The sequence below is a fragment of the Ochlerotatus camptorhynchus genome, unplaced genomic scaffold, assembly GCF_037179485.1.
Source record: "Ochlerotatus camptorhynchus isolate MF236.1 unplaced genomic scaffold, CSIRO-AGI_Acam_v1.1 ptg000401l, whole genome shotgun sequence".
Lineage (NCBI taxonomy): Eukaryota > Metazoa > Arthropoda > Insecta > Diptera > Culicidae > Ochlerotatus > Ochlerotatus camptorhynchus.
The window spans coordinates 1,841,917-1,864,276 of NW_027040887.1; the positions used below are offsets into that span (position 1 = coordinate 1,841,917).

At 39.2% G+C, this 22,360-nt stretch overlaps 1 protein-coding gene and 1 pseudogene across 1 annotated transcript; one reads left to right on the top strand and one right to left on the bottom strand.

Annotated features, from left to right (window-relative positions):
• Positions 1–2,549: 2,549 nt before the first annotated feature.
• TRAM (translocating chain-associated membrane protein 1) lies at positions 2,550–13,613 on the bottom strand. The gene is made up of 5 exons (XM_065233397.1): positions 13,071–13,613; positions 4,224–4,412; positions 3,834–4,165; positions 3,650–3,759; positions 2,550–3,541 (listed from the first exon to the last, which is right to left on the bottom strand). The coding sequence occupies exons 1-5, from the start codon at positions 13,206–13,208 to the stop codon at positions 3,177–3,179; spliced, it is 1,134 nt and encodes a 377-aa protein (XP_065089469.1). The 5' UTR covers positions 13,209–13,613; the 3' UTR covers positions 2,550–3,176.
• Positions 13,614–14,458: 845 nt separating this feature from the next.
• On the top strand, positions 14,459–15,425 carry LOC135710682 (uncharacterized; annotated as a pseudogene).
• Positions 15,426–22,360: the final 6,935 nt, after the last annotated feature.

The window sequence follows — 22,360 nt, forward strand, 5'->3', positions numbered from 1 at the left end:
CTGTTGAGGTGTGATGCTTTCGGTTTCTGCGCTCGATTCCACTGGGCTACGGCTGACTTCAAGATTGAGCTCGTTCAATTAGCAAAAGTAAGAACAGCTCTCCTGACATGGAATGTAGTGCAACTTTATGCTCGTTTTGCTAGAGTGAAGACAAATAGCACTGACAAGTTTATGTTCCGTTTCGGTGGTGTCGTTTGTTCAAATCTTTCTTAATGCGCCTGTGTGCAATAAAACAACGACTAAATTATATGAGTTGATGGAACTGGTTCATGAAGTTCGAGTACTAGGGCTGGAATCTGAATTAGCTGTGTAGAAGGCTTACAATAAGAATCACAGCAAAGTAAATATTGCAGTAGAATCATTTTTTTTTTTTCAATCTCAATACATTCTTTTCCGGAACCCCTTATCTTATGAAACAATAACAAACAAAAATTATTCAATACAGTATCATTGTTGTTAGCAATATTTACAATATCAACAATATCAACTAATCAATTTAATGAGTGTACGATAACATCGTTGAAAATTGTTTCAATAATTTATGAAGAGCAATCATGTAAGATGTATTTTATTTTGAGCGATATTCATCCCAGAAAAACATGCCAAAACAAATGTTTGCTGTTGGATTTCTTAAAAGGCAAATCTATATGACTATATAATGATTGGGATAAATCTGTTTACAATCTTTAAACCTCAAAAATCAAAGGAAGCTATTCCAATGAGATATGAGATATACATGTTTTCCTATACTGCAAAGTTAAATGACAGTCCAATAGTTTCTACATGTCTGTTTACACGCGACATATCAACAAACGTCAATTTCTAATAATGCAAACTTATATGATTTTCCATTACTTTCTAGATGTCTGTTCCCACATATATCAACATGACATATCAACAATTTTTCACCATGAAATATATCAGACAATATTCATATACTTTTTACCTATCGCTAACCACGTTCGAAGCAAAGTATTATCAAGTACAAAGTATGTGAAATTACGATAGAAATCATTCCATATCGCAGTAATAGTTTTAAAGTGATAATACAATGGAATCTATCAATCATCACATAGAATGAATAAATCTACTGACATTGCTATGTTATAAGATGGATCCAGTAAACGGTACATGTCGATTTGTTTCAGTGTAGCAAGAGCATCACCACTGTGTTTTAATAGCTCACTTGGTAGTTGATCTACACCACACGGCGAATGAAAACGACCCAAATTTGAGTTTAGTTCACTCATATGAGTAAAATTTGTCTAATGTTTTCCCAGGTTTTTCCAAAATTTTCCAGGGAAAAATTCCCGAATTTGAGAAAAGTAAAGATTGGATTCTATTAGTCTATTGGTACTACTCCGAGACTGAATAAAATTTTCGTCAATGTCCTCATTTTCCGGCAGATTTTTTAGGTTTTCCACAGGAAACCATGAGACAAATTTACTCATCGCTGAGTTCCTGCACTTTTGGCGATTATGAGTGAACTAATCTCAAATTTGGGTTGTTCTCATTCGCTGTGCAGCTGTTTTGAAGATCAGGATTCAATATTTCAATATTCAAAATGTAGGATTTATAGCAAGATTATCTATTCTTCAATCGATAGGCCATATGAATTAAAGAAGGCTACACTAGTGGAAATTAATATAAAGACACTTTAAAAAGCATGGCTCCTCCCAAATCTAAGAATCAGAGGAGTTCTAAATCATTTGTGTTTTGGAAGCCACATTATCATGCTACAATATGAGCCTAAGAAAGAACAAATTGCATCATGTACGTAGGAGAAAAAAAATGGAAATGTTATTTTCTCCTTCGGAAATTGATATAAGGATGCCATACAAAAATGTATGGAAAATTTATAATTTTCGAATCATTATTTAGCATGTCAACAATTATTGTTAGCGGCGCCGGTGGTGTTGTCTTCGTCTTCTTCTTCTTCTTCGCATTTCAAGCTTATTGCATATCGCATAGCTTATGGCGTGCTCTCAACTTAGTGTTCTAGATGCACTTCCACAGTTGTAATAAGTACGCGTCTTTATATTGATTTCAACTGATGTATACTTTCCCTGCTTTTCTTACGGAGCGATTAAAGTCAACTCGTTTATTCAGATGACCAAATTACAAAATTAGAACATCTTAATGCATAAAAACAGACGTAAATCATTAAATATTCTTCCTTAAATATATCGTCACGGAACTCACTAACGACATCTCGAGTGTTATTCGCGGAAAAAAGTTTGCTTGCCAAGTTGCATACAAATTCGATGGAATGTATAGAAACGCCAAAGTGATCCGATGCCAACGATGTGGTGATGGATTCGCGCAACTAACAATATTTATATTGAACGTTAAATGCGTGTACGACCATCGAGGAGAAAGAGTTACGTCTGTTTGTCTGTGATCTTAATACGACGTTTTCTTTTCCGCTGTTGAAGATTTTACTGAGCTAGTTTGAGTGTGTGGGTGACAAGAGGCGCAGAAGGGCTAAGCGGAGCAACTAAGAGCTTAAAAGGAGCGGTGATATCTATCTTTGAAAACACTAGATCCAGTTCGGATAGAATTTGTTTCAGTTTTTATTTAATTATTGCATTAGAACATACAAAAAAATAAGTGTATACTCTGATCCTGTTTCTCGAACTCAATTTGCGTGTAAATCGTAAAAGGGAAAAAAAAAAACTTAAAATAAAGACTCTTTCAACAAAAAATAATAATGTATAAACTTCACGAGCTTCTCATAATGTTTGCTAACAGGCTTGCTCCTGTATTGCTGTTCTGCATGCACATCTGCATTCCATGTTGTTGTAAATGCATATAAAAACCATTTTCATTTCGCATCCCGTTCGATTATACTGATAAAGATACCTTTTTTTAAACCTATGAGCTCACAGGGTCAAAGAGGACAGGCATCGAGAAAAAGGAAATGATTTGAAAAAAAAAAAAACTGTTTAACTAAAAACTATCTCGACTGGTACCCGCGCGAGAAATCAGATGGCGCTGATTTGTGAGTAAAAAAGTGGATTTTTGAATCGGGTTTGAGCATATGTACTTTGATTTAAAATTTCTAAAAAATTTCCTACCATACGCTGTTTGCTGTTGTGTGTGTGTTTGTGTGTTTATTTTTTGTTCCGTAAGAAACTTAATGCAACTCAAGAGATGAACGACAGAACTGGACTGACTTATTTAGTTTTAACCTTCTTGGAGGCCTTTCCACCGGCCGGGGCCGGCGAAGCCTGGGCGGCATTCTGATCGGCTTCGGGCAGATCGCTTTCCTTCTTGCGTTCCTTCTTGGACTTTTCGCTCTTGACCAGGGCCTGCTTCTGGGGACGATCGGACTGCTGTTCGGTCGAGCTTTCACGCTTCGATCGCAGCACGTTAGAGATAAAGTCGAAGATCAGGTAACCCTGCAGGCCGAAGACCGTGGCCAGCATGAAGCTACGCTTCATTTGCGACACGTTGTCGATTCCGTAGAACAGCGTCAGGAAGGCCAGCACCATCGTGGCGAAGCGGGTCAAGATGAACACCACATTGTGGGCCAGGCGCACTGTGAAAAAATAATTATAAAGGTGAGTGAAATAAGCGCGAACCCGTAGCCAGTCGATTGGAAAATCCGGTCGATTTTACAATGGAAAAGTGAAAGGCCTACACTTACGTCGTACAAACTTCTCCTCCTTGTCGAAAATGTTAACCAGTTGGAATGCGTGAGAGATGAACTCGCAGAAGTAGTGCAGAGTCAGCAGGACCAGAGCGATGCGCTGGAATCTGATGTAATAACAAATGTTTTAATGATTATTATTATATCAACCAGTTTCGAACGCTTTCATCTCTATACTCACCCTAGGAAGTAGGCAGTAGCGATGAGGAAGAACCCACCGAGGGCATGCTCAACCTTGGCCCTCTGTTCATCCTTTTTCACCTTCTGGAAGTACAGTTCCGGCAGCATGTGCAGATAGTACGCCAGCTGAATGATGAAAAACAGCTTATGCAGGAACATCATCGGGTGCTCGGGGAAGCCCTCCCACAGTTTGGCCATGTTGCCAATGTACTGCTCCCGGACGATCACGTCGAAGCCCCACAGGAAGGACATAGCGTAGAACACTACCAGCTGACCGGATTCGTTGAAGCGGGACAGCTTGAACTTGGACAGGTGCAGCTTCTTGGAGATTTTCTGCGAATGAATATCATTGTTAGAGCGGTTGAAAAAGCCATACGAACAAACCACTTACATCCAAGACGTACTCCTGCAGGATGGCGTGCATGATGATGCAGATCAGGGTGTAGAAAAACACCGCACAGCCATCCTTCCAGCCGGAGGTGTAGAAGTAGGGTTCACCCTGGGGGTTCTCATGGCTCGGATCGGCACCAGTGACGTTGTGGTGCAAGGCAATGAAGATGCTGGCGATCGAGTTGGTGGCCTGGAAGAGGTGTTTAAAGCGACAATCTGGTTGTTAATATCGAATTTATTTCTGATTCGGGTTCAACCTGGATCGGGAATCCGAATAGTGTCTGCTCGTTTTATGAAATGTAAGTGATGCTCAACAAATCTTGCACTAGCCAATCAATCTTCTAAAAATTTCATTTCTCGCTCTTGCATCGCGCAAAGTACGGCAGGAAATCTTCAGAATCGTCATCAATCTTATTTGGGGGTTAGAAGGAAAGGGGTGTAAGTGACTTAGATCGACTTATAGACACAGCTTTATAAACAGATTTCGCGCTATTTCTGCCACATAGTTTGATAAAGGAGGTTCTCCTCTAGCATCCAGAATGGCACACGAATCAAGGAATGTGTTTGCAGCTAGATTATTAACAAAAGAGAAAGTCGATGAAGAGAATCGATCAAAGGCACTTAAACCCTATTTCTTCTATCCCCCTCATTTCTATCTACTCATCGTGCGCTCAGCTAACCATAGCAACACACAATTTTTCCTGCATCGTACACAGAGTCGCCACCCTCGCAATTTCCCGACTTTTCCTAACATAACGAAACGAAAATTTTGCTGTCAAAAGAAGCTTTCAGCGACCGCTAGGAGTGGCGCTACTTGACTAGCCTACTGGTCCCAAGCAAATCGATTAACGTACCCCATTATAGTCGAAATTCTAGTACTACACTATGTTTGTTTTGATTCGCTATGAAAGTTTGGCAGATAAAGTAAGGGGTTCGTGGATTTTCCTATGTTTTGAGGGGTGCATCGATTAGCTTGGGACCGAAGATAGTACCAGAGCTGAGCCAAAAAGTTGAGCACGTTTCTTCGGGACCTACTAGTCTTAGAGTTACCTCTATGGTAGCGCAGCAACGCATTGAAAAATGAGCAAATACACAAACCTTTATTCTGAGGATAGAACCACAGACAAACAGACGTAACTCTTCATTGTGTATCTTCGTTCATGCATTTAACGGTTGATTTGAATATTATCAGTTCCGCGAACTACTCGCCGCAGCGCTGGCATCGGATCACTTTGACGTTTCTATATATTATATAGAACTTTTATGCAATATTGTTTACGAGTTAGCGAGCATGCTTGTTTTCCGCGAGAAGCCAGATAGGTGTCGCTACTGAGGTTATATGTTTTGAGATACTATGTTTTCAAGAACAAGTTTTTCAAAGAGTTACGTCTGTTTGTCTGTGATAGAACCTTTGCTATCCAATTCGTTCGGAGCATTTACCTTCGAGCGGCAGATGACGCGATTCTGCCTGTCTCATACCAGACGTATGAGAAAATGGAAGAGTTGCCAGTCTTCTTGATATGTTGTCGTCGATAGAAGGCTATTTGATTCACTCTGACATTTTCTTAAAATTATTAACTGGGTTTGCTGTATTGGAATTACGCTGGAATCCTCCTCAGAATTCGGTTGGAAATTTACTTTGAATCCTACTCATGATTCTCTTGGGATTCTTTTCTGAACTACCTTGGAATTCTCGTTACGGTTCAAAAGGAATGCTAAAATATCACTTGTTTTCCTCACAATTCATCCGTAGGAATTATCCAATGAATTTCGAGTATCTTGGAAATTCTCATCAAATTCATTCAGCAATGTCCACAAGCTGTGGAACTTTTGCAAACCCTTGGTTTTTAATATTCACTTTTTGACGTTTTGAACATTTATTTTCTATCGAGATTCTTAAAAATTTCCTTAAGTCTGATTGTATTAGGTCAAGGGTTTTGAAAAAAAACTGTCTAATTTTTTCTAATCCATATCTCAGAACCCCAACAATTCAAGTTTCAATGTGTGAAGATAAATCGATTCCAGAATCATTATGTCCAATGAGTAAAAGTATATAACGAAGAAGATAAAGTTGGTTGTAGTATAAAATGTTTAGAAATGTATTGGCGTAGTTTAATATGATATTCTTATTTTTAAGTATTGCTTGGATTGTAATTGCCACACAATTTACGGGTACTTATGCAAAAATCCTACAGCTACAGAAAGCTCCCAATTAACACTCCAAACACGATGCATCCGGCAAAACGACTATCCTGCTACGGTTTCTTGTGACTTCCGTAAAGCTGACCACCGTAGCATCATAGATGTATTGTCTAGCATGGTATGGGAGAACATCCTTGATGCAGATGACGTTGAGGCTGCAGCGCAAACCTTTTCACATGTCTTGGCATATGTCATTGACAGGCACGTCCCAAAAAGAACTCACCACAAAGTGTCTCACCCTCCCTGGCAGACGAGATATACGTAGCTATCTAGGTTGAAGTCAATCAAGAGAGCAGCATTGAGAAGATTTACGAAGTATCGCATGCTTCCTCTGAAACTACATTATGTGAGGCTGAATCACATGTACCAGCGAGTCAGTCGTGAATGCTTTTCAAGTTTCCAACGAGGCAGCCAGCGCAAACTTAAGCTACACCCGAAATCCTTTTGGACCTACGTGAACGAGCAACGCAGGGAATCCGGCCTCCCATCGTCTATGGAATTCAATGGAGAAGTTGCTGCCAGCGTTCAGGATATATGCCACCTTTTTTCTGAAAAGTTTGCCAGTGTATTCACTAATGAGATACTAACTGACGACCATATTAACCTGGCTGCCAGGAACGTTCCAGTAAATGATCAAACGCTGGGTGCAATTGATGTTAATGTTGAGATGATTTCTAAAGCCGCGACTCTGCTCAAGTCATCTTTCAATCCTGGACCTGATGGAGTTCCATCAGTATTTTTGAAGAGACATATTGCTAATTCCGCTTCTTCGCCTGTTCCGAATGTCTCTCTCCAGTGGCATATTTCCATCTTGCTGGAAATTTGCGCACATGTTTCCCGTCCACAAAAAAGGAAGGAAACGAGCTGTGGATAACTATCGAGGAATTACATCGTTAAGTGCCGTTTCGAAGCTATTCGAGCTAGTGATTATGGAACCGTTGCTGTCCCATTGCAAGCAGTATTTGAGTGCTGATCAACATGGGTATACTGTCGGCCGCTCTACAACCACCAATATCTGCTGTGTCTCACATCGTATATAATCGAAAGCATGTCGGATCGGGTTCAAACGGACGTTATTTATTCAGACCTATCCGCAGCATTCGACAAGTCGAACCATACTATTGCGATTGCTAAACTCGGCAGGCTCGGTGTATGCAGTAATCTTCTGAGTTGGTTTCGATCATATCTTACCGGTCGGCAACTAAAGGTTGCCATAGGAGATTGCAGCTAGCTTCTTCGCCACATCAGGTATACCTCAGGGAAGCCACATGGGACCGCTAATTTTTATACTGTACTTCAACGACGTGCATCTGGTCATCGAAGCTCCTCGGTTATCATATGCAGATGACCTCAAAATCTTCCTACGAATCTGCTACATTGTTGACTGTCACTTTCTTCAACGTCAGCTAAATGTATTCGCTAGTTGGTGCAGTTTAAACAGACTGGTAGTGAATCCAACCAAATGCTCCGCTATTACGTTCTCACGAAAACAACAACCGATAATATTTCTAACCGACAGGTAGGACACGCTCCACGTTTCCGACCAGGTACAAATTCCTCTGCTGTTAACAACGGTCAGCGAGGAACAAATTCTACATTCGTACCCGTAGGTACAAATATCACCCCTGCTTCAAATGTTTCATCTGTACCTACTCCCCTCGCTGCTAACAATGTTCAGCGAGTTAATGGAGCTACCTATGCTGCTATTGCAGCGGGTAGAAATCAAAATACTAACCAACGTTCTAACGGAAATTTTGACAATTTTGACTTAGGAAGCATTACTGCCCCTAAAATGGAATTTTTACAGAATTCATTAATTGACATGATTTCTGATATGCTTAAATCTAACTCCATGTTTGATGCTATTCAAACTGGAGTAAAATTTGCTAATAATATTGTCATGACTTTAAAATTCAGTAATGGATTTTAAAGCATTAAACATTTTAAATTGGAATGCTCGATCTCTTAAAGATAATGAAGACGAGCTATTTAATTTTTTGAGAGTTCATAACGTGCATATTGCCGTTATAACTGAAACGTTCCTTAAACCTGACCATAAGGTTAAGAAGGACGCAAATTATTTGATTTATAGAAATGATCGTCTTGATGGACCCTGTGGTGGCGTTGCCATCATTATTCATAGACGAATCAAACACAAAATACTTTCTTCATTTGAAACCAAAGTTTTTGAAACTTTGGGAGTTTCTGTTGAAACAAAATTTGGACAACTTACGTTTATAGCTGCCTATTTGCCATTCCAATGCGTAGGCCAGCAAAAGAATTTTCTCAAGGGTGACCTCCAGAAACTTACCCGTCATAGGTCTAAATTCTTCATTATTGGTGATTTTAATGCAAAACACCGCTCATGGAATAATGCTCAAAGCAATTCCAATGGTAATATTCTGTTTGATGATTGTTCTGCAGGTTATTACACTATTCAATATCCAAACAGCCCAACATGCTTTTCTTCTGCAAGAAATCCCTCAACTATTGATTTGGTCTTAACTGATTCATGTCATCTTTGTAGCCAATTGGTTACCCATGCTGACTTCGGTTCTGATCACCTTCCAGTAACTTTTGAAATATCCCAAGAAATAATTTCTAATCCCAACAGTTCTACTTTCAATTACCATAGAGCTGATTGGGAGCAGTATCGAACATTTATGGAATATAACTTCGATCCAAACATTCCTTTGCAAACCAAAGATGAAATTAATTATGCTCTTGAATCTCTGACTACTTCTATAGTTGAAGCAAGAGCTGCCTCAGTACCAAAATGCGAGGTTAAATTCGATTCAATTATAATAGACGATGATCTTCAGCTCTTGATCCGTCTTAAAAATGTCCGTAGGAGACAATTTCAAAGAACACGCGATCCTGCCATGAAGGTTATCTGGCGGGATTTGCAAAAACAAATTAAAAAGCGATTCTCTGCCCTGAGGAACAAAACTTTTGAAAATAATATTTCTAAATTAGACCCAAGTTCCAAACCCTTTTGGAAACTCACAAAAATTTTGAAAAAACCTCAAAAGCCAATTCCAGCGCTAAAAGAAGGTGGTAAAATTTTGATCACAAATTTGGAAAAAGCTCAGAAACTTGCTAAGCAATTCGAGAGTTCCCATAATTTCAGTTTGGGTCTTACTAGTCCTATTGAGAATCAGGTTGCTCGGGATTTTCGGAATATTTTCTCTCGGGAAAATATTTTTGATGATTCCTGGGGGACTGATTTGGACGAAGTAAGGTCTATAACTAAAAAATTTCAAAATATGAAAGCTCCAGGTGATGATGGAATTTTCTATATCCTCATCAAAAAACTCCCAGAGAGTACCTTGTCTTTCCTGGTAAAATTATTTAACAGATGTTTCCATTTGGCATACTTTCCTGATAAATGGAAAAATGCAAAAGTTGTTCCAATTTTGAAGCCGGATAAAAATCCAGCTGAAGCTTCTAGCTACCGCCCAATAAGTTTGCTTTCTTCAATAAGTAAACTTTTTGAAAAGATAATTTTGAATAGAATGATGCTTCACATCAATACGAACTCAATTTTTGCAGATGAGCAGTTTGGATTTCGCCATGGGCATTCAACTACTCATCAACTCTTGAGAGTTACCAATTTAATTCGTTCAAACAAATCTGAAGGCCACTCAACTGGAGTTGCTCTTTTAGACATAGAAAAAGCATTCGACAGTGTTTGGCATGAAGGTTTGATTGCTAAATTGAAAAGGTTTAATTTTCCACTTTATATTATGAAATTAGTTCAAAATTATTTAACTGACAGAACTCTTCAAGTAAATTATCAAAATTCCAAATCTAATCGACTACCTGTTAGGGCAGGAGTTCCTCAGGGTAGCATTCTTGGGCCTATATTGTATAACATTTTCACTTCGGACCTCCCTGATTTGCCTCAGGGTTGCCACAAATCTTTGTTCGCTGATGACACAGGCATTTCCGCTAAAGGAAGAAGTCTTCGTGTTATTTGCAGCAGACTGCAGAAAAGTTTAGATATTTTCTCTTCTTATTTACAAAAATGGAAGATTTCTCCCAACGCTTCCAAAACTCAACTTATAATATTTCCACATAAGCCTAGAGCTTCGTTTTTGAAACCTAGTAGTAGTCACATAGTCACTATGAACGGAGTTCCAATTTCCTGGTCAAACCAAGTGAAATATCTTGGATTAATACTTGACCATAAATTAACTTTTAAAGATCACATTGAGGGCATTCAAGCCAAATGTAACAAATATATAAAATGTTTGTATCCTCTTATAAACAGGAAATCCAAACTTTGCCTGACGAATAAACTTCTAGTATTTAAACAAGTTTTTAGACCGGCCATGCTTTACGCTGTGCCAATATGGTCTAGTTGTTGCACTACCAGGAAAAAAGCACTTTAAAGGATTCAGAACAAAATTCTGAAGATGATTTTGAAGTTGCCTCCCTGGTACAGTACTACCGAAGTACATAGAATTTCGAATGTTGAGACTTTAGCACAAATGTCCAACAAAATAATTAATAATTTCCGGCAAAAATCGTTACAATCCTCAATTGCAACGATTAATTCCCTTTATACTTAGATAAGATTTAGTTTTAGTTATTTAGTTTTAAGCTATCAATTGTTATACTGACATGCAGGTTTAAAAAACCTGTTTAAAATACTGAATTGCCAAGACAGGAACAATGTAAAAACACTTAGATATATATCATAACAATTAAGGCTGGTAAGTTACTGTAGTAACTGGAGCACCTAGGTTAAAAATGAAATGTAATTTATTTTGAATTTGGAACAAATAAAGAGTTAAAAAAAAAAAAAAAAAAAAAAAAACCGATAATATTTAGCTATGACCTGCTTGGTTCGACAATCGAACGGGTGAATCAGGTGAAAGACTTGGGTGTGATCTTGGATTCGCAGCTTTCATTCAAGCAAGACATTGAATATGTTGTTGATAAGGCGTCAAGAACATAACTGTCTAAAATCTCTCTATTGTTCGCTTGTTCGATCGACGCTTGAGTATTTTTCAGCGGTTTGGAACCCAAACTACAACAACGGTGCCGAGAGAATTGAATCTGTTCAACATCGCTTTCTTCGTTTTGCGTTGCGTAGATTGTCTTGGAATGATCCGTTTCGATTACCCAGTTACGAAAGCCGTTGTCAACTTATCGACCTAGAACTTCTCCGGACTAGAAGAGACACAAGCAGAGCCCTAACCGTGGCCGACATCCTGCAAGGAAGGACAGATTGCGAGGCTATCCTGAGGCAAATTGACCTGAATGTTCAATCCCGACCGCTTCGTAATAACCTTATGCTAAGACTGCCTCTACGTCGCACAAATTTTGGAGCATACGGTGCGATTTGCGGACTGCAGAGGACATTCAAGAGAGTTGCATCTGTCGACTTTCATCTCTCCCGTGATGCGCTTCGTCCGAAAGTTTTCTTCTGTTTTTCGCCGGCAGGAGTAACTGACTATAAGATATACACACTCAGATTATTTTACAGGAGTCAGTATTTTTTTACTGGGTTTTTTTATTGCTGAAAAAGTCGGTAAAAATTCAAATGACCGTTATCCATAAGGAATCAATGAAATCGACAAATTTTATTTTCTATCATTAAATGGGATTAACAGAGCTAAGTATGTACAAGTTTAGAACAAATTTTCCCATTTATTAATTTTCCACAGATTTTTAAACTTTTACCGAACAGTTCCGTAATTCAAAAACCCCGTAAAACCATACTGACTGGATTAGTGTGTATGTTTTTTAATGTTTTTTTTATGTTATGACCATGCTTGAATGTATTATTTTTATACACAAGGTAAAAAAATCCTCCTTGAATTTTTGTCAAACGGGGTAGAGCCGCTTTAAAATATTTTTAATTTGGAAATTTTACGATTAGGAAAAACCACAATTTGTGCTCAAAAAACGAAGTTCTTTCAGATTATGTCTAAAACTCGATATTTTATTCCAACTTAAAGAACCCAATTGCTGTATCAGCTTTAAAACAAACACTCCGAAAAAAGTGTGTTGAATTAATAGCTTGTGCTTTAATTTAATAATAAATTAGTATATGTATCATCTACAACAAAAATATTGTTAACTACAGAAACCAAAATTGTAGACAGGTATGCAGTAGTAATTGAATATTAAAAATTAAATTAATAAGCCTTCTTATTCAATCCACGAAATTTAAACCCCGGATCAAAAGTGAAATGGCAGAATAAAATGTTTTGCCTCTGAGTCCAGAAAGGCTTTTAAGCATTTACTAAAAAAAAAAAGTATATTGACCACTCCATCGCGCCGCACTTGACCCACTGTGAATAGTGCAGTGGCCGTTCACTGCTGCATAATGTACATGTATACAATGTAGTATACGACATACCACGGCGCAGAGAGGTTAGGTTATAGGTATTGGCTGCTGTGTATGGCAAAATATACCTTCCACTCTAGCCGCTACGTGGCAAAATCGACAGATAAAAGAGAGCAAAGACAAACATCGAACCGCAAGCTACAGCCACCCTCTCAAGGCAAGATTCAACTTCAAAGCGGCACATTTTTTCTTACGCATGTTCTTCAAATTGAAATTCTGACTCGATTCGTTAATGATAACACACAGCATAGGCTATTCTAAATCCCAGAAACAGAACTTTCTTACCTGAAGCATCAATCCGACGACGAAAACCATCGCGACGCAGGACACAATGTCGGCATGATTCTGGATAACGAATTCATGGCTCAGAAAGGGTGGGTTCTTGGTGGAAACCTTCCGTCCCATTCCCGGTTTGATGGCCATCGTTGTTGCTAGATTCTCCGGGAATTCCTCTCGTTCAAACACAGATTCTTTTGCAACCCGTACTCCTGGCACTAATCACGAAAACAACTGACTGCACTCTGTTCGAGCTTCCACGTATCACATAGCCCGGGGGGTAAATTGCCGAGGGGGAAAGGACACCTTTCACAAGCACTTACTGGTGTCACTGGGACCTTGAGGATTTTCGAGTCCGGTTTGTTATGATGTGTCCCAAGAGCGGTTCGGTTCCTATCGACGACCAGCCCCGTCCGAGTACCGAGAAATGAAAGGCTCTTCTGCTGCTGCTGCTAAAAGCAAGTTTGTTGCGAGAAAAAAAATCCCACTCTCAGCACCTTCTTATTCGCGTACTAAGTCTCTACTGCTCGCGGCTCGTTGAATCACCGTGCGCTGGAAAAGGAGGAAGCAACCAATAACAAATCCGTACGCAAGCTGTCCCCCAAAGCACTTCCAAGAGGAGCTACGTGGTGGCGAGTTGTCAGCATCCGAAGCGAAGAGAGAACTGTCACTCCCGGATCAGCTGTCAGCGTGACAGTTGAGCAAACTGGGGAATGGACCCCTGCGGATGTTATGCAGCGTTACGTTCCAAACAACTTTTCAATATAAGCCTGTATACACTGAAATTAATTATGTAGTAAATTGATCTTAAACCCAGCGTTTATTTCTACCATGCCATATAATGGTAAAATCCACTGACCACCCTAATAAAAATAACCATAAAAGAGAGCTTAACGACGTGTTCGGGGTATCATCCAAACCATTTGTGGGATAATTTACCCATCCGGGATATAGTTCGTTTATGGTATTTGTTTATTAGGGCATACTGTTATTATAATCGTATTATAGTAGAAAATCTTAAGCCAATAGCAAAAATGTCATAGTAGATTTCAGAATTTTTTGTAGTCCTCACAAATAAATTATTATGGTCAAATTACTATTGATATGGTAGCTTCAACCTCAACTTCAACAACATTATCTAAACATAGTGGATGCACAATTTTCATCCTACATCTCATTTTACCATACACGCAGTTAAAATAAAAACATGTCACCGACAATTTTTTACCAACTACATTTTATGTTAGGATTACCATCTGCATAGTAATTTTCAGTGTACATCGAAAACTTGCACTTCGCCATTTTGATAGCATCAAATTTATTCCGAAGAGCTCCGCGCGTGGTTGAGATTTTTTTCAGTTTTGCTTGTTTTTGTGGAAAATTAAAAGTGTTTCATAATGATAAATGATAATCCGATTGAGGAAATTAGTATTACCGTGGATAACAGACTGGATGACCCAAACAATATTGACGGTAAAGCGTTAATCTAAAACGTTTCCGATTGGGATATCCGCGATGCTTTTTTTTTTCTTTGCAGAAAGAGATCACATTCCGGAACTGGAAGAAATAATTTCTGAATGGAAACTTGATCCGGCCATTTATGCTATCCTTGTCCGTAAGTATGAGTATGTGTGAACAAATAATACTATATTGAATGTGCAAAATTTTAATTACGAGCATGGAATTTGTGTCAAATATCTCAAGCTAGTGGAAGAGAGATGGACTGGCCACAAATATGCGCTGCGGCAAAAATTTGTTTCGTGGCCGGAAAGTGTTCTATATCATACAGCAACAACATCGAAAACCATCAATTCTATTCCGACCGAAGTTACAGCTCCTCCAGCTATGGTGCTATGCAAACAGAATCCACTCAAGCATCGATTGCTTCCCACCTCCGTGACAGCTGCGTTACTGGATGACATCTTCAAGCGGAACGAAAAAGGAAACATTGTCGTGAAACATTTTTTACAGAATAAGAAGCTCGATGCTGTTCACCGGAAATACTTGGCCAATACGGTCGTCGACTATTATATAGCCAACGACTTATATTTTCCTCTTCCGGATATGTCAAAACTTGCTCAACTAATTGCGGAAAGATTTCCAAACTAGCTAATCGTAAATTAACTTCGTTGCTCCAACCATTTCAACACACTTCTTATACGTTTTTTTTTATCTTTTGTGCAGGAAACGTACTTTCATCCCAGAGACGTGAAGGTACATAAGAAACACCCTACTGGTTTAATTTATGACCGTTTCCAAAATCGGAACAAGAAGAAGTTCGTCCAATCCAGATCATCAAGTGACAAGGAAACAACGTTTTTTTTATGCAAAATCGGTAGTTCTAAAACTTTCTCACGATGGTAAGTAAACCGTATTTCTCGACAAGCAAGTGAAAAGGGCCAAGGAGCCACATGTAGACATCCGCTTCAAATGCGTTGTATTCCAAGCACTCATCAAACCAACACGGACTTCCACACGTAAATTACCCACAATATTGCAGGCGCAAACTGATGTCTGTTGTATATGTGCAACCCACGAGGAATACGTAAGTGAGTGGCGTTCACTACGTCGAGAGTTTGAGACAGCAAAACTTCAACTCCCACCTCGTATCTTCATTGTTGGATGTTTCGACGAAATTGAAGGATTCTACGTTGTGACAGGAAAGATTGAGTACAAACTTCCAACGTTTCTTCGTTGCCTGGATGTCATTGTTAAGCTGAAGTACGTGCTGAACTACCAATTTCCTGAGAGCTGTGAGTTATTCTGGTGCTTCGTGACCAGATTCTTTTACAATATCGACTACAAAAGAAAATCGAAAAACAATCAACTTCTACAATTGATCGCCTATCTGGAAACTGGAGATAATGGATTGTCATCTGTGCCGTAACTCGTTTCCCGCACTCAATATCCTATTACACCACATTCGGATAGAGCATGGGGCTCCTTCCATTTCTAATTTCAAGTGTGCAGCATGCAAACTAGCCGCTTAGTTCAAGGATATCTACCGGTTCAAACGGCATGTCAAATTTCGACATTCTGCCTTATTTGAAAGCTCCAGCACACCAATTGAAACACACGAGGAAATCCACAACAACGAATCCAGCATGATTCCAGAGGAACGTTGTTTTCAAAGAGAAACAACTGAAGATACATTCAATGATGCGGGTAGCAGTATCGAAAAACTTGAGAAAGCTAGTTGTAGAGAAGAAGACATTTTAGATAAAAGAAGTAGGTTAAGAGAAGATTTTGACGAAACCGACGGTAGAGTCAGGGCAACGAAGTGGAATATCAGCGGACGGATTCGGACCTGTTGTGGAAATAATGGAACTCGCGAGAAATCACTTTAACTACGTTTATTGATCGAGCGTAAAATCGAGCGTAAAATACAATGCAACCGAACGCGGTAGCAGTTACTTTTGGAATGATAATGATGTTCGTTGCCTTCTCTCTCGTACCCCGAGTGTGCCAAGATATATAGAGAGGAGTAGAGGTGGGTTGAAGTGGTAACTGTTGTATCGTTCCACAGATTTTCTAAGCTTTACTATGAAAGTAAGAAAAATTTGAGCAGGAAAGATGTAATTGAACTACAGCATAATATTACTGAACATATTGTTATGCCAATCATTAACACTCTATGCAAAATAGCATGATCCACAGTATCTAGATTTAGTCAACGACATCCGTGATCCATTTAATTTCATATGCACAGAGCAAAGATTCAATAGTCAGCTTCAACATTTGAATCTTAGACAGGCTCCTCAAGTTATAACTTTTAAGGACAATGACTCCAATATTGTATCGAAAGGGTGTCTTACACCTATCAAATTTCAAATCAAAACGTTTTTTGAAACTGGAACAATTTTTAAGGAAACAATGCAGAATATGACCAGATTAGAACAGAACGATTTGGAGCCGAACCAGCCCAAGGCTGAAAGCCTCCTTAATAAAGCTAAATAATAATAATAATAACAGAACGATGAGATATCAAATGTTGTTAATGGCACCCTATGGCAAACAGTAAAACCAATGTACGTCAATCAAATAGTTATTCCATATATTTTTATTTTCTGATGAAGCAGAAATGAACGACGCAATTGGTGCTCATTCGGGAACACACAAAGTATGTGGACTTTTATAAAAGCGTCCGATTTTCTAGAACGAGGACCATCAGAGGCTTTGGTCAAACTACTTACCTTACCAATTAGGTTAAGGCCTTGTTGTCCTCTGCTGTCCGAAGAAGTCGTCTCCACTCTACTCGATCCATGGCCACAGTTCGCCAGCCTCGTAGTCTGCGAAGGGTCCGCAGGTCACCTTCTACCTTGCCCGCTGCGCGCCTCTTTTTCTTGTTCCTGTTGGGTCGCTTTCTAGAACCATTTTCACTGGGTCGTCGTGCGGCATTCTTACGACGTGCCCAGCCCACCGTAGTCGCCCAATTTTTGCGATGTGGACGATGGATGGTTCTCCCAGCAGCTGGTGCAATTCGTGGTTCATTCACCTCCTCCACGTTCCGTCATCCATCTGCACTCCACCGTAGATGGTACGCAACACCTTCCGTTCGAAAACACCAAGGGCGCGTTGGTCCTCCACGAGCATAGTCCAGGTCTCGTGGCCGTAAAGGACCACCGGTCTAATCAGCGTCTTGTAGACAGTCAACTTCGTGTGCCGGCGAATTTTATTCGACCGGAGCGTCCTCCGGAGTCCAAAGTAGGCACGATTCTCTGCCATAATGCGTCTTTGAATTTCTCTGCTGGTATCATTTTGGGCGGTCACCAGTGAGCCCAAATACACGAACTCATCGACCACCTCGATTTCGTCACCGTCAATCTGAACTCGGGGTGGGAGGCTAACATTGTCTTCCCTAGAACCTCTTCCTTTCATGTATTTTGTCTTTGATGCGTTGATGGCAAGTCCAATCCGTCTAGCTTCAGCCTTTAGTCTGATGTACGTTTCCGCCATCATCTCAAAGTTCCGTGCCATAATGTCAATGTCATCGGCGAAGCCAAGGAACTGGATGGACTTCCTGAATATCGTGCCACTCGTGTCTATCCCAGCTCTTCTGATCACACCTTCTAACGCGATGTTGAACAACAGACACGAAAGTCCATCACCCTGCCGTAACCCCCTTCGAGATTCAAAGGTGACTCGAGAGTGTCCCCGATACTCGAACAACGCACATCACTCGATCCATCGTCGCCTTGACCAATCGCGTCAGTTTATCCGGAAGTTCGTACTCGTGCATAATCTGCCATAGCTGATCTCGATCGATTGTGTCGTATTCGGATTTGAAATCGATGAACAAATGATGTGTGGGCACGTTATATTCGCGGCATTTCTGCAGAACCTGCCGAATCGCGAAAATTTGGTCCGTGGTAGCGCGGGCACCCATGAATCCCAACTCTCTTGCATATGGTGACAGGCGGCGGCATAGAATTTGGGAGAGTACCTTGTAGGCGGCGCTCAGCAGTGTGATCGCGCGGTAGTTGCAGCAATCCAACTTGTCGCCCTTTTTGTAGATTGGGCATACGACACCTTCCATCCACTTCTCCGGTAATATCTCCTCCTCCCAAATCTTGGCAATTACCCAGTGCAGCGCTCTAGCCAGTGCTTCACCACCGTATTTTAATAGCTCACTTGGTAGTTGATCTACACCAGTTGCTTTGTTGTTCTTCAGCCGACCGATCTCCTCCTCAACTTCTTGAGGATCAGGAGCCGGTAGCCTGTCGTCTTCTGCGCGTGCTCCAAGGTCTGTTGCCGGTCGAACTAATTAATGTTTTAATTGAATTTGAACAAAATGGCGTGGATTTGAACGTAGAAAATCGTGTAGCAAGGGTCTATGTTGTGCTAATGGGAATTCTGGGAGATAATTTAGGTATCAACATGTTGATGGGATACGTAACGTCATTCAGTGCCCTTTTCTACTGCCGATTTTGCAGCCTAAATAAGTACGATTGTCAGAAATCCATCAAATTAAACTCAAATTTGAATCGAACAAAGGAAACGTATGAAAAAGATTTAACTAAAAGTTGTAAAGATACGGGAATTAAAGAAGTATGTGGTTTTAATAGATTACAGAACTACCATGCTGGAGAGTTTGCTATAATTGATGTGATGCATGATTTTTATTCTCATGGTATCTGCGCCTACGATCTTTCCTTTGTTTTTATTATATGATTCTAACGCTAAAAATTTCTTTGGATGTAATTAATTATCGTTTAAAAATGTTCAATTACGGGAACACTGAGAAACGAAATACTTTTAAGGCTATTACTAAACATCAACTAAAATCATCATCATTTAAAATTACTGCTAGAGAAATTATGCTCCTTGTTCGCTATTTCCCTTTAATATTTGGAGATTTAGTTCCACAAAATGATAGAGTCTGGAATTTTATATTGTCATTAGTAGAATTGGCTGATTACATTTCCAAGCTATGATTTTAAGATGTTGGATGTATTAGCAGAGCAAATTAAATATCACCATACACTATGGCAGAAGCTATTTAACACGACCTTGAAACCAAGATATCATATACTATTACAATACATCGAAGTAATCAAGAAAGTAGGACCTTCTAGGTATACTTGGAGTTTTCGGTTCGAGGCTATGCATCAGTTATTCAAACAGTACTGTCGAAACATAACATCACGCCGAAATATATGCTTGACTTTATGTATTAAAGCTAATCTCTTCTTCATGCAGAATATGAAAAATTGGTCTGAACAACACATTTCATTTAAGAACGCTATACGTTTGAATGTTTTGGAATTGCCATACTACACTTCAATAAAATCACCAGTAAACTTGCCATCTACTTTTTTCCATGCCTGTAGAGAAATATCGTACAAAGGCACAGAATACAAAATTGGTCATTTTGTTACAAAATCTGAAAACAACGTGCGAAGTGTCAAATTATTTGAAATTAAAGACTTGCTTGCTTACAACGATCAGTTATTTATAGCATGCCAGACATGGGAAGTAGGAGACTATTCGTACCATTTTGCATCGTTTGAAATTTTTGATAGCGTCCCAGAATTTCAGATTCTGAATGTGGATCAATTTGATGGACCACCGATACATGTATATAATGTAGGATTAAGAAAGTTTTTGTATAAATACGCAAATAAACAATGTAACAAAAACATGTCACCAAAAGTAGAATGGAAGAAACCATGGTAAAAAAACGTAGTCAGCATTGTACAAACACAATACAATATGGTTAGTACTACCAACAATCAATACGAAACTAACGATTTTAAATTGGCTCACCACTTTAGTAGCCTATTGGTCCCAAGCAAACGATTAACGTACCCTATTCTAGTCGAAATTCTAGTACTACGCAATGTTTGTTTTGATTCGCTATGAAAGTTTGACATATAAAATGAGGGGTTATTGGTTTTACCTATGTTTCGAGGAGTGATTCGACAAGCTTGGGACCGAAGATAGTACCAGAGGTGAGCCAAAAAGTTGAGCACGCTTCTTCGGGACCTACTTGTCTTAGAGTTACCTCTATGGTACTACTATTAACCAAAGAAAACAGATGATTACAAGAATTCTCAGTTGGAAAATATTGATAGTGGAAAGTACTATTGCATTTGCCCTTCTGAATGGTTAAAAATACTGCACGGTAAAATATATGGTTAAAACTACTACGCCATACATTTTTTTGCAAAATGATACAATTTACTATGCTCGTGGTCAATGTAAGCAATTTATATTATCAGAAAAAAAACATAGATGCCTTGCGCTTAATTTAACCCCTCCATATGGTAATTTATACCACACATTTTCTTACAGTATCCCTTCGCTAGTCCGATGACTCAATCTCGGACTCAAAAATTCGGCAAATGAAGTTTTCATTTACAGTTTTCGGCAATAAAGCGAAAAAATACCGAAACATCTGTAATTTTTAGGATAACCGATCTAAAACGGTAATTTTTTTACCGAACACTCAGGCCCCCGTATTCTGCGAGTCACGTGACTCTCTCTCACCGGTGAGGTGACAATAGTCACCTCGTGTGAGGTGACTCTCCATTTGATTTACATGGAGAGTCACCTCACACGAGGTGACAATTGTCACCTCACCGGTGACAGAGAGTCACGTGACTCGCAGAATAAGGGGGAGGGTCTTTGCTCGGGTCTTTGTTTAAGTGTGCGGAGATATTCAAAATTCTGCTTTGGCCACTCATTTGAGCTAACCATCGTCAAGGCAAACCATGTCAAATGTCAGTGACAATGCTGTCAGTGACGAGCATGCGTTGATTTTTTTTTATTAACTAAATTTGAAACTAAATTAAATGCAGAAGCATATACGTTCTGAACTGCTTAGATAACAATATTGTGACTCACGAAATTACACTTTTTACTACCAGGAGAATCTCTGCCATTGACGAAACAATGAATGAGATTTTGACAAAAGTTTTTTTTGAGGATCAAGCCTTTGTGACTATGTGATGAACAATTTTGTAAATATCTCGAGAAAGTCTGTCAATGACAATGACGACTGGATGGGGGTCTTTGCAGAAGCTCAAAGATGTTGAGATATCTTCGTACAATTAAATTAGATGAAAAAAAATATGGAGTTTGAAATAAATTCAAGGATCTTCGTAGAAGTTCAGGATATTTTTTAAAACTTAAGGTAGTTTTGTAGATGCTCAAGGAACGTTGAATAGATTACAGGATATTCTTTCAGACATCCGTCGTAGACAGTAGGAAATATTAAAAAAATCTCCAACTATTAGTAAAGTTCTTTGGATATTTTTTCATGACTTCTTGTTGATCAAGTTCTGAGGAACTCCAACTGTTAGAAAGTACAAATGACGTCTCTCATATATTCTTCCAAGTTTGGAAGTTGATCAGAAAGTATTCAAAAGTACTTCAGGCAATCGAATCCGATGGAATCTTCAATGTTGATTCTAGATTTTGTGGAAATATGTTTGTGTATTTTCTTTAGGTAAAACCCGTACCCTATTTAGCGATTTTGTCTAAAATTGGCACTCCAGGATAGTTTGGATGGCTTAGAACATTGAGTAATTCTCGTTGAAACCAGACCGCCATTCACCGTGGTCTTTAAACATTTAAATATATCCGCTTTATTGGTCGAAACTGATGAAAAAAATTAGATTGCCACTTTCCTTAGCTCAAATTAATCGACCCCTCACACGCCAAGGGCCTTCAGTTTTCAAAAAAGATGAATTTCTAACAATTCATGACATATTTATCATGTTAAATCTTTGAAATTATAAACGGAACAATCCTGCAAACAACACGTTAATATGAAGAGGAAGGATAGGGCTCTCTTT

What these genes read in the sequence shown, in the direction of transcription:
- TRAM (XM_065233397.1), bottom strand. Translation starts at nt 13,208, where the DNA reads ATGGCCATCAAACCGGGAATGGGACGGAAGGTTTCCACCAAGAACCCA. An exon ending in TGCAGGAGTACGTCTTGGAT is followed by an intron (nt 4,166 to 4,223) that starts GTAAGTGGTTTG and finishes ATTCATTCGCAG; the next exon opens with AAAATCTCCAAGAAGCTGCA. An exon ending in GGAGGAGAAGTTTGTACGAC is followed by an intron (nt 3,542 to 3,649) that starts GTAAGTGTAGGC and finishes ATTTTTTCACAG; the next exon opens with TGCGCCTGGCCCACAATGTG.